This window comes from Lissotriton helveticus, chromosome 7 (genome assembly GCF_964261635.1).
Source record: "Lissotriton helveticus chromosome 7, aLisHel1.1, whole genome shotgun sequence".
In the NCBI taxonomy this organism is placed as follows: domain Eukaryota; kingdom Metazoa; phylum Chordata; class Amphibia; order Caudata; family Salamandridae; genus Lissotriton; species Lissotriton helveticus.
The window spans coordinates 1,473,613,445-1,473,626,405 of record NC_136068.1 but is presented as its reverse complement, the minus strand read 5'-3'; the positions used below and the strand labels follow the sequence as shown (position 1 = coordinate 1,473,626,405).

At 43.5% G+C, this 12,961-nt stretch overlaps 1 protein-coding gene across 1 annotated transcript in view; it reads right to left on the bottom strand.

Annotated features, from left to right (window-relative positions):
• Positions 1-12,250, bottom strand: part of LOC144767483 (uncharacterized) — a 59,852-nt gene extending 47,602 nt beyond the window's left edge. Inside the window, exons 1-2 of the mRNA XM_078650899.1 lie at positions 12,013-12,250; positions 1,442-1,666 (exon numbers count right to left, since the gene is read on the bottom strand). Coding sequence (XP_078507025.1) covers positions 1,442-1,666; positions 12,013-12,113 — 326 coding nt within the window. The 5' untranslated portion in view covers positions 12,114-12,250. The remainder of the gene's footprint in view (positions 1-1,441; positions 1,667-12,012) is intronic.
• Positions 12,251-12,961: the final 711 nt, after the last annotated feature.

The window sequence follows — 12,961 nt, the reverse complement described above, 5'->3', positions numbered from 1 at the left end:
TTCTTTAAAGATGCTGCTGTGGGTGGCGCAATAAAGGAAGATTGCAATAATAATAGCCTCCATGTCTTTAATAAAATCCAGATTTTCTGTCCATCTAAGCTGATGAAAATCTATATTTTCTTGACATTTATATCTTAGGGGTTGTAGTGAAGGAACACAGGAGTGGTTTTAGTATTATTTTTTCATTCGTAGGTAAATGCACCCACGACCAGAGCCATCTGCTCGCTGAGGATCCAGCAACTGTTTGGCGTCGCTAGGATTCTCAGCAAGCGAACGGCAACGCTCGAGAATGCTAAAGGAACAAAACAGTAGCAGTTTCCACGAGTCTCGTGGGGCCCACGAGACTCATGGTGAAACATGAAGAGAAACACAGCAATATAGTATAACGGTATGAAGCATGAAGAGATACACAACAATATAGTATAATGGTATTACAACATCTTCCCCCTTAAGAGGAACAATGAAAATAACGAAAGCTGAGCATTAGACAATAAAAACATCTGTGCTAAACTGTAAAGATGAACAAAACAAAAGGTTTTGAAACAGTAAAAATTATTATTCTAAAACATAATCCCTTAGTTTATAAGAAAGTTGTCTTAGACGCGAGGCCCTCTTGGGGATAACCTCTGGCGAGTCATTTGTGACTGTCACCTGATGTTGAGAAGTTTGCAGTGTTTCTGGAACCAAAGGTGATAAATAATAGGTTCCCAGAATGTGGTATTGGAATATAGTGCCTTCAAACACCAGGCCCACACTTTTGCGTGCACATTATTGATACCAGCCTGCTACATTGCAATACAAGGGAAACTACTGCGTTGTTAGCACGCAATGCCATCACTATGCAAGTCATTACATCGACTTGCAGTAGATGGTGCCCTAACATTAGGAATAGTATAGTTTACTATTCCACATTTTCCCTACTGAAGCATAGGCTGGAGTTGGAATAGTAAATTATATATTTATGTCAGCGCGCCATCTACTGCAAGTCGATGTAATGACTTGCGTAGTAATGGCATTATGTGGTAACAATGTGGTCGTTGTAACTACCGCATTGTAATGCCACGCGATGTAATGACTCGCTTAGTAACGAGTCATATTCCAATACATTGGTGCTGTTTTTGTGAAATTATAAAAGATCAAAATGGATTGAAGATGGGAAGGTCTTGAGTTCTGGGGATTGCAAAAAAGTGTATTTCTGTTTATAAACATAGTTCAAAAATTGGAACTTTTCAATTAAGAGAATGCACTTTACAAATAACTGTTCATTATCGCCTTCTTTAGCGCTGCCTTGAACAAAAGATGGTAACCCTACATGCAGCAGAGGGAGGTTAGTCACTTCATGCATTAGTGCAGGAAGTCTGGGTATTTTTGCTTAGGTGTAACTTCCAGGAGTTCCCTGCATACCCTACTTCTTGTTTGCGTTTGTTGGCATCATACTCACTTCAGTTCACCGATGGTCAGCTTGCCCCGTCTATAATTTGTCGTTCGGTAGCTGTAGTAGGCCGTCTCCAGGACAAATGGATCTAACACCACAGACTGAAATGCTGGGTGGGACGTAATGCAGTTTACATCGTAGTCCCTCATGTTCTTCAGCATGCAGTTGTGTTGATGGCAGCAGATATTCTCCTCTTCTGCTTCCATGTATTCACACTCGCCACAATAACACCTTCAAGAAGACAAACAGCACAGCAATAACAAGACAATCAGATTTATTAGAAGGTTTATGATTATGTTCCTGGTGTACAGAAGCTAAACATATATCTTTGTACAAATATAATTTCTATTTACAATGAACACATACTAGACCAGTGCTTAATTTGTGCAAGTGGTCGCCACTGGTTGCCACTCCCACTAGATTTGGGGCCATGGACTTATTTTTCATCGTTGTAATTTGATCAGCACAAAAGAAAGGCAGGAAAAGGGGGAAGAGAAGGATGAAATAGAGAATTTTAATATGTTTCCAACAGACTGGCATATCAAGTCAAGAAAGCCAAGTTTCCACTGACACAAACGCTTTGTGAAATGTAATGAATCACTCAGGAGCCAATGAAGAAAAATAGCAGCATGACTTATCTTTCAGCATCAGATCAGATGTTTGGTAAGTACAGTGCTGGCCAGAAACGACATACCTTAAAACCAGAGTTGATTAAGGCCTAGGCTTTGAGAACATGGAGAAAGACAACCCCTAAGTCAGCCAAAAATTGATACGGTTCGGAGCAGACCAGTTACCTTGACACACTCCACCCTTTACTGAGTGGACTGGATTACACTTCGGTGAACTGCAGTTGCTCTGGCAGTTGGTCAATAGATTTATACAATATAACCCAGGCGAACTGTGGATCAATGGGTAGCCTAGCGTGCATCTGATATCCTTTACACTATCTAATTAGTCTCTAAGCAGGCTGCTGAAATTAGCTAATGAAATAATCAAAACCTACCACCCAGCTTCAGCAGTAGCGTTAGTATAACCAAAGTTGTCCACATAAAAGGCAAACAAAATCTGAGCATTGTACTTGCAAACAGGGTTCACGGATGAACATTGCTGACAGCAACTCCAAATCCTACATTCTGCATAGCAATAGCTCTAGCTAAACATAAAAAGGTCCCAAAGGCGAGACCTATTGGCTATGCCAATGCCTGTTCCTGCCTGCAGATAACGGGTTCATTGACTGTGCTTTCCTATTTTCAAGTGAACTGAGTTCAGGCGTCCTGGTGGATGCATAAAGCTGAAACTAGAGGCAAAGTTCTGCCTAAGGATGGGCTTTCCTTCTGTTAACTATTTGTATATGGTTTTAGTCAATGTACCCAGTACAACTGCCCCATTGCTCTATCTTGCTCTCCCTTGAGTTCCTGCTTCACCACGGTTAAAACAGCAAACTGGAGTAGAATGAATAAGGGAACACAAGAATGATGCCACCTTTACTATTCAAACTATTGACTTTCTTGGCACTGTATGTAATATTCAAGTGGAATTTTAAAAAATGCTTACAGTTTATATGGTATACGGTGCAAGGCTCGCCTGACACCTGAAGGTGACGAGGTCATTGAGTGGGTTGGAACTGCCAAGTTTCTATGCAGGGTGGACCATGCGAGAAGTTATAGTGAAGGTGAACAATTGGGGTCAGCAGAAAGTGACCAATATGGATGAGCAGACCACCATGGTTTTGATTGCTTTTAAATGCACCCATTTTCCTTAAACAAAACTGAGCTGTTTAAAACAAGTCTATTTTTTGGGAAAAGTTTTGTTTGAGAAGATAGTTGTCCCAAGGAAATGGGAAAAGGTTTGAGGGGGAAACAGAAAACTAAGGGTAAAGGCAAAGGACCTATAGAGAAAAAAAAGAAGTACAGGGAAGCTGTGGCTGTGCTGCCAATGAAGAAGAGTCACCAAGATACAGTAGGCCCACAGAGCTTAGTTGTAGACCAAAGAACAAATGTATGAATTAATGCTCTCAAAAAACTGGTTACCATTTGCAACAAATATTTTTGCAGCTAGTGAAGAATTTTATGCACATATCTGTGTATTGATAGGTTGGTTAATTAAATGTTGATTCAAGGTAGGTCGCAGGTTGAACTACCTCATAAATATGACTGAGTTAGGCTGCAGATTGTAACTGATGCTGATTAGTGGCTCTCAACATATCCTGTGATTCTAGGCGAATCTCTTAATGTCCCCATGCCTAAAAATGAGAATTTGTGCTGCTCCCATTCGTGAATGAATTATCACCCCAACCTGGGATAGTTCACTTTTTCAATGTGGCCAATAAATTTGCAACGATATTTGTTTTATTTATTTATATGTTTACTTACCTGTATTTTGCCGTATTCTGTAGTTTACTACCCCCACCCTGCCCCTCCTCCGCACCACGTCACCGCCCGGCACCCGGCAGCACTTCCACCACCGACCACTACTGGGAGTCTGACTTATGCGTTTCCCCCTTTATCCTAATTCCCAGAGTGACATCCCAGATATTGTGTTTCCCCCCTTTATCCTAATTCCCACAGTGACATCCCAGATTCTCAAACAACAGGTGGAGGTGATCATGGTGACCCACTTGTAGAAATCGCACCCCTGGTTCCCGATAATATTGGAGATGAGCTGCGATCTCCCAAGGAGGCTTCCATGGTCGCATACGCTTCTCCTGGGCCCCACAAAGAGCACCATCTGATGGTGATTTCGGGGCAGTTGTCCCTGATGGCATGGAGGCTTTTTCGGCAACAGTGGGAAATACCTGGATTTTTCGATTGGCCTTCAGCATTCATCAAACAGGCCTGGGCCCCCTCAACTAGGAAACGATACTCCTCGCCTGAAAAGGCTGGGTTTATTGGTGCCTGGAACGGCACGTGGATCTCGTGGGGGCAGAATTATCCCACATTGTGAATTTTCTTTCGGACAAGGCTGCTGAAGGTTTAGCTTACCATACAGTTACTAATTTTAGATCAGCTATTTCAGCAGGTCATTCACAGGTTGATGATAAACCTGTTGGCATGCACCCAGTGGTTTGCAAATTACTTAAAGGTATCAGAGTGGCAAACCCTTTCAAACCTAAGTATACATGTTTATGGAACGTTTCATTGGTCATATCTTTATTTCATGAATGGCCAACGAATTATCTATTGTCCAGAAAACAGTTGTCAGACAAGTTAGCTATGCGTTTATGTCTATCGGCATGTAGACGTTCATCGGATATACGTTTACTGGATCGTACAGGTAGAGTATTTACTCCGGAAGGTTCCGGTTCCTTTCACATTACAGGACAAACAAAGACTTTATCAAGATGTATTGAATATAATGCCTTTCCAGACAATATCAAATTATGTGTGGTACAATGCTTGAAAGCTTATGTGGAATGTACTCGGTCTCCAAGACTGGAACGTTCTACTCAATTATTAATTGCTCGGCAAAAACCTTTTAAGCCAGTGTCATCGACTACTATAGCCAGATAGTTTGAGATCTGTTATGCAAGAAGCTGGTGTTCATATTCAGATGTTTGGAGCACATTCTGTACGTGGTGTCATGGCATCTAAAACATACATGTTGGGTTCAAGTATAATTTCAAGTTATTATGCGATGTGCTGACTGGTCGTCTGAATCGACTTAAACGCAATTTTATTATAAACCAGTGGGTGATATAACCGTTATGGTGTTTGGGAAGCGTAAAACTAGCATAAATAGAAGCAGACGATCCTGTAATAGAATAAAAAACGTGCTACCATTCACGTCAAGAATTTTTTATTATATTAAGGATACGGAGGCAAACATTAATCCACCCAGTTGTATTTCAATGTGATTGTAATAATTACCCACCCGCATGTAATGTGAGTGCTGATATATGGAGATTACGGGTTTTTACTTCATTTCTTTCAGGTTCTGAAAAGAAATCCAAATAGGAGCTCTACGAGTTGAAGACTTTGGAGGACGTTATGATTCCTTGTTAATTCTTCCGGGTTGGAGGACAATGTTGAAATTGCAGTTTATTATTCGCACTTGGACTTACTGATCGAGCAAAGAAAGAGGATCATGGGATGGTGTTACTGGCTCTTATATGGGCTGATGGAACATGAATGGTGCAAGAGCATCATGGGAAATGTAGTTTTGTATAAACGTTTTCAATGGCTGCTGTGTTGACAGTAATAGAAAGAGAAAGCATAATCCTTGCCTCAGGGTTCCTAATACAATTGAAAATTCTTGGCACGAATGCTAGCAATTTTTTTTTTCATTTTGCATGTGGGAGATGTTTGAGAGTCTATTACGGACATTTTGCAGAGAAATGTCTTGTTTACTCAAAACAATGGAATGTGGGTGGCATGGCTCAGGTTTAGAAGGCCCTGCCCCCACCTGCTTAGCCGGTAGGCTTTAATGCAGAATTGCTACTTTTAGCAAAATATATAGAGTACTCCAAAGAACATAGGGCTTTGGGACAGTTGGGTATGTAGGCGGGCGTCTCTCTCAAATTATTTAACCTGTGGATAAGAGGTTTATATGCCTTACTTTGCTTATTGGACGTGCTCATTAATTTGAATTACAGATGGAAAATGCTGCGATACTTTTTTACTAAAATGGATTTGGGTGGGATTGTTTTTGTGTTATCTGTTTTACTGTGCGTTCTATTTCGAGGGTTTCAATTAATCAAGCAACTAAAATATACCACACCTTTGTTTCCATCACACTTCAGAGTACTAAAAAAGAGCTCCATTTTTGTTTCCCTACCGCAGGCTTTAGCTGCGTGTACACCAGAAAGATTGTCACCAATTTACTTTACTTTCTGCGACTACAAAAAGTGAGGATTCTGAACACCAGTCCCCACAAGACAAAAAAGCAGCAATTTGTCAGAAGACATGACTGACACTTGCCCTCTGTCTTTTTTTGCAGTCAATGTAGCAACATTTCACCATATTTACCAAAAATTAATATATCTGTGTGTGATGTAACTGATGCTTCTCCCTATTCTGCCCCAAACGCGGCCAGGGCCGTGGTCTGGGTGTGCACGTGCTGTCATGGGTGTAAATTAGAGATATCTCTGTCATGTCCTTGCTACCTAGGGTGACCAACCATCCGTAAATTGCACGGACTGCCCGTAATTTGGGCCTCTTGTCCGTTAAGACTTCTTCTACAGAAGCCTTTTGTCCGTAATTTCAGCTGCCCCCTGCAAGCAGTCTGAGAGTCCTATAACTCTCACTGCAGGGGCCAGCTCAGCTCCTGCTGCGATCAGTGGCCTGCAGCAGCCCCTCCCGACCTGGCACAGACTGCTATCAGGCCCATTATCATTCTGTATGTCGGCCTAATTATCACATACAGAATGATAATGGGTCAGTGACAGCATGTGCTGGACCTCCTCTTGCACTCACTGGTCTTCTCACGGATCGATCGTAATAATTTGACATTTGTAAATGGAAATCTACACAAGCTAGTCTACCTGAAGGCTACATTTTCTGATTCTCTTTTTAAAATTTTTTGTTTTTTCCAATTAAAAAGAGAAATACTTAACCAAACTTGCAGCACAAACCTTAACTATTACTTTTAACTTTATTGCGGGGGAAAAAAACATGAATAAAATGAAATAAATTGAAGCCAGATATGCAGTGGATCATTTCAAGCTAAAAAAACATAGACTAGCTTAATAATGAACGATCAGCAGCTTCCATATGCCATTATCTCCTGTATTGGTTACTGCTGCACAACCTTGGTTCTTTGTTGCGGCTTGCGTGAGAAGGCTTCCCAGAATGCTGTAGGGTTTTTGCCACCCCATTTTGACACGCTTTTTGCCTCTATTCTAAATGTATCCTGTTAGAACATTTCAACGCATAATTTTGTCCCACTTTTGGCTACTTAGTCCATGATGGTAACTTCATAATTCCTTCAATATTTGTGAAGAGCCATGTCTACGGTGCCATCTGTCTGCCACTCAAGCACCATGAGGACTGAGAATTTTGCCTTAAAATATTAAAGGAAACTCTTAACGACAGAGATGACATCTGCCTCGGAGGTAAAGTAGAATATCTGAGGAGCAGGAGATATGGAAAGAGCAATCTAATGCAATTCTGGAAAAGGCTCCTTCCACTGCAACCTTACCCTCTCAATCTCCAAGGTCCCAAAAATATTTTCTAGCAGGAGACAGATTTTTATTTTATGTATAGTAAATTGGGTTACTACTTTTAACACAGAGAACATTTTGTTACCTGCAGTTCATAAATTGTTATCCTTGTAATATAGCACAGTGAGTTATGAAGGACATGTGTCTCCTACACCTTGTAACCCTGTCTCATGTAACTCAGCTAACATTGATTTACATATGCACATGATTTATTGTCAATGTATAATGTGTATGTTAAGTAAAGAGCTCAGACACCTTGCATTGTGTTTCGTAGCGCTATTAAATAAATAAAATAGTGCTATTGAAATTGTTTATGTAAATACTGAGACAGACCAACACACCTGACATTCTTACAGTGCATGCATCTGTTACATACAGGGACTGAACAAAGGCAAAAGCTGCCTCTCTTAAGTACCTGAGAAGAGATAACAAGCTGTGTGCCTTTCTTTCCCCTCCGTGGCATTTACTTTTAAGTGTGAGATTCCAGGCCACTTTCAGACATTATATTCAGACAAAAGGAGGACTGATGGACCTTTAACTTCGGCCCAGCTGGAGGTGAAAAAAAGCGCCCTCACTCCCTGCACGTTGCTGCTCATAATGAAACAGACAATGTGCAGGCGCTGCTGAACATGTCCCGGTGTCTGAAAATTATACCGGGATAAGTTCCGCACATTTCCATAGAGCCCAACTTGTTGGCAGGGGGAACGGAGTCCAAACTGTGAAAATAGTAGGTGGAAGCCATGTACCCCCGACATGTGACCTGGTGTTTTATAGCTTGCATCACATATGGAATTGTGTCATGAGCTTTGCGCAATATAGCTTATATTAGCCCACTGATCGTCATTTTATGATCCATGAAAGAGTGAAACGCTGAAAGGCACCAGCAAAGTGTCTGAAGTATTACTTACAGGTTATTATGTAAATCACTGCAGCATGTGCTCAGCTATCTTACCGAATAGAAGTAACACTGTAGAATGCTTAAGTTGGCATGCGTAATGAGAAGCTAGAGTACTCACTGCCCGGTTTCCTTAGTTATGTTGCTATTACTTATTTTACTCTTATTTATATTTTGATGTTGTTGTTGTCTATAATTCTGTTGCTTTCTTTTGTGTGGCTACATAAAGAAGACAGACTAACATGAGGAATGATGTAAGGTAGTCTATCCCACTATGCAGCTTGCGTTTCCCACTTGCAAAAGGTGTGTAAAGGCCTCACGTAGGAGGCATTTTTGAGATTGCAAACCCTGCCAATCAAAAAATTGAATGCATGTGTGGAGTAAGGGAGATGTGAACAGAGATGTTTAAGGATAATGTGGATCAATGATGTCACTGTAGGAATGGTTCTGTAGGTTTGTTGGATTGACAGTTCTCTGGCTAGTTCTTTGCATGTACAAGAGTTAGTGTGCGTTTGTTGTGAACAGAGTATTTTAGAATGATCTGGAGAATTCACTTAACCGTAATGTTCTGGACCTGAGATTTGAGATTTCAGGAGGTGGGGGTGCAGTGAAGGAGAGAGCACAGGGAGGAGGGATTGCAGGACTAAAGCACTGGAGTCGAAGGAGATTGATGGTCCAGAGACAGAGAGCAATGCAAAGGTGTCGAACGATAGCACAGGAAACGTCTAGCACACAAACATTGTGCTGGAACCGAGGGAACACAGGCAGTACAAGGCGTTGACTGACTGGGAACTAGGTGGAGATAAGAGAGAGCATAAAAACAGTAGGGCCTGGCAGGGCCGAAGATAGAGGCTGGGGCCAGGGCAGAGAGAGATGGGCAGCCATGTCAGACAGACTAACAGCTATGTGGTTATACTGAATAAGCAGTTTCCTATGTCATTATCATATGAAATCTCTTTATAGATGTAATAACTACACTTTCACAATTGCTTTATTAACCTTCTTGCTTTAATAAATATTCTTGGATAGGCACCATTTGCCCACTCTTTTTTCAAACTTTTCTCAGAGAACCCCCCACAAGGTTCAGGCTCACTCGCTGCGCTCGCCACTGGGCACTCATCACAAACTTTTACGCCCACCACTTTCAAATGTCACCAGCGGCCACTGCTCCTGTGGAGCCCAGGGCATGGCAAACTGTTTTTGTTTACATCACCAGGGGCCAATCTCTAGATTTGGATAATGTTACCCAGGGGCCTACAAATATGCAAACGCAGGTATTTAAGTTTCACTCCGGCACACTACAGATGCAGTGCAAGGTTCTCTCAACCTAATATAAACTTATTTTGTATTGTGCTTGTGTTGGTTGTCTGTTTACTTATGTAATATTGTGCGACCTCCTTTGATGTGTCTGTAATATGTACCTTTTGTCCCAAATTTTTGTCCTGAATTCTGACCTTGTGTCCTGAACTTTGACCATTTGCCCTGAATTTTTACACTCACTGTCCTGAATTTGCACCCATGCCAGTTGGTCACCCTATTGCTACCCCAGGTCTCAGGGATGGTCGTGGAGGCGAAGAACAAGCAGCTATTTCGGCGCACTATTCTCAAATGTACAGAACAACTAAGGGCTAACAGGCTAAGGGGCCGGTGTGGGGTGAACCACGAGACGTCACTGGGGTACAGTGGCAGGTTTCATCCATACCCTTCCCGCCTGCCTTTGATGTCACTATTTTTGCCGAGACTGTACTAAGTTTTAATGGCTGCCATAAACTGTCTGCTGAGGCCTCCACAATCCTCACCAACTGCCCTGATCTGGACACTCCCCTGCGCACCGACGCAGAGCAGACCCGGGGATCGTGGGCTTTGCGCATAAACCGTCTGAGGGAGCTGCGCGCGTGTCTCCTCCTTTCAGCAGTGCGCCACACTGCGGCTCGTAAGTGTGTCCGCGCCCGCGTGCCGGAGGGTGTCCGTCGAAAGGTGCAAAGTTGTAAAGCGGATACACGAAGCCTACGCAGGCCTCCTTGTTGTACCTCCAATATACACATGTAAGTTCGTCACTGTGTTTTACCTAGGTTTATTGTACGATATAGTATTTCTTTCCTTTTCACTCTTTGGTTGCCCCACGTCACCGTGTGTCATCTTCGAATCCTCAGGGGCTACTCCTCAGCCCAGGTTAGGGCCCGAAGCCGTTAGATTTAAAATAAAAGAGTTTCACTGCACACTCGGTCCTGTACACTGTTCTCATAGGGCCATAAAGCATCACTGCTGACTGAGAGCCGGAGCTCTGCAAGATACCACCTCAGAGTGGTAAATGCGTGTTCGGGAAAGGAACTCTCAGGGAATGGGCTAAAAATGTAGCAACCAGACCGTGGAGGATCTAGGGCGTGAGATGGGGTAAAACATGTATCGTCATTGAGGTACAGTGGCGGGTCCCATCCATACCCCTCTATTTTTGCCGAGGCTGTGATATGGTTGCCATAACATAAACTATCTGCTGCAGAGGCCTTCGCAACCCTCACCAACTGCCCTGCTCTGGACAGTCTCCTGCGCACCGATGCAGAGCAGACCCGGGGGTGGTGGCGGCGGGCTTTACAGCAACAGAAAACTGTCTGAGGCGGCGCTGCGCTCTCACGCGTGTCGCCTCCTTTCAGAAGTGCGCCACACTGCGGCTCGTGAGTGTGCCCGCGCCCGCGTGCCGGATGGTGTCCGTTGAAAGGTGCTAAGTTGTAAAGAGGGTACACGAGCCCTGCGCAGGCCTCCCCCGCCGAGGACTGATTGGGGCCCTGCGCATGTTGCTTTAAAATAAAGTGTTTCACTGTACACGGGCCTTATTTATGAAGGCCTTGCGCCGCCGGTGCGTCACTTTAAACATGGGAAAAAGTGCCGCATCGGTGGCGCAAGGTAGACTCTCCTCCTAGGCCCGAGTCATACCAGAGTTGACTAGTGTCTTAAGTAGACAGAGCCGGAGCAGCGCTAGTTACCATCGCATTGATCGGTAAATGCTGTTATTGGCTAGAAATGTAGCAGAATTAGTTGTTTATATCTAAGATAAATAACACAATAACGCACAAAACAAGGTAACGGCACAACAAAACAGAATGCAACAGAAAACCACAGTACAACCAGACAATATCGCACACGGTGCACTATTTAATAGGCCCCGGCCACAATATGTGGGAGGTGTCTGGATCAATAGGAAACTTGTATTAGTATAGAGGCCTGGCGCATACATGCAGATTGTGGGTTTTAGAGAACACAAACCAGCTCATGTGCATCACACACGGCGACATTTTAGCAAAGTCACTTTTGGTTGTAGACCTTCAATTCTCATAGCTGCAACAAGTAATAGCGGAGGTGTATTAAGCATGAACAAGTACAATTCCAGGATGTGTTCTCTTACCTGCAAAAATTGATAGCTCTTAGAAACAGGAAGGCGGTATAAACAAGTAACAATCCCGGAGCATGAGTGCAAGCTCTAGGCAGTGTTGCCGCCGTAGGAGGCACGTCTGAGAACCAGGTACTCACCAATCGGGGGTCTCTTCTTGACCCCAGTCTGAATATTCATATTCGGAGGTCTCTCGTTGACTAGAGTTTGAGTTTGAGTCTGAGTCTGACGAGTCTCCCATGGCAGCACCTCGGTCGTGTCTGTCTGTCTGCTCTCTGCTTCGGAATTCCGCCTCCTCCTGGCCTTCAGCGCCCGTCTATCTCCCGGTCTCTTTCTCTGCTTGCGAAGGGAAAGAGGGTCGTTGTGTCACGAATGCGCCCGCCCACTAGCCCCTCCCCACGACCCTTTTCATCCAGAACCAGGGCCCTCCCCTGATATCTAACGTTGGCACCTTCCAAGCGCAAAAAAACCCTGAAGGGGCTGGAAGGGGTGGAGATACATAATGCTGCAAACGAGTAATCTAACGGTCGCTAGCACGTGCATACTTTGATATAATAGTGGCATCATGCATCGTTTGAATTTATGAAAAAAAATCGCAAATTCCGTAATTTCGTATTAAAGGTCATTAAGCTCTAAAATTTAGGAAAAGTGAGTTTATAGATAAAGCAGGATCTCATAACTTCTATCAGCATAAGTGTACTGATAGCTTCTATGGATGTGGCCAGGCTAGGCAGGAAGCTCAGTAGTTTGGGCACCTGTAAATAGCTTCCATATGTGGTCAGGCTAGTGAGGGAGCTCAGTGGTTTGGGCACCTGTAAATAGCTTCCATGGATGTGGTCAGTCTAGTGAGGGAGCTCAGTGGTTTGCGCACCTGTACATAGCTTTCATGGGTGTGGTCAGGCTAGGGAGGTAACACAGTGGTTTGAGCACCTGTGGATGGCTTTCATGGGTGTGGTCAGACTAGGGAGGTAGCACAGTGCATTGAGTACCTGTATGCAGCCTCCGGGCCACCAGTTTTTAATTACTCATTGGGAGGCCTTTCATTCTTTCAACCTCATAAAATAAGGACCATAGAGTTGAACAACGTTC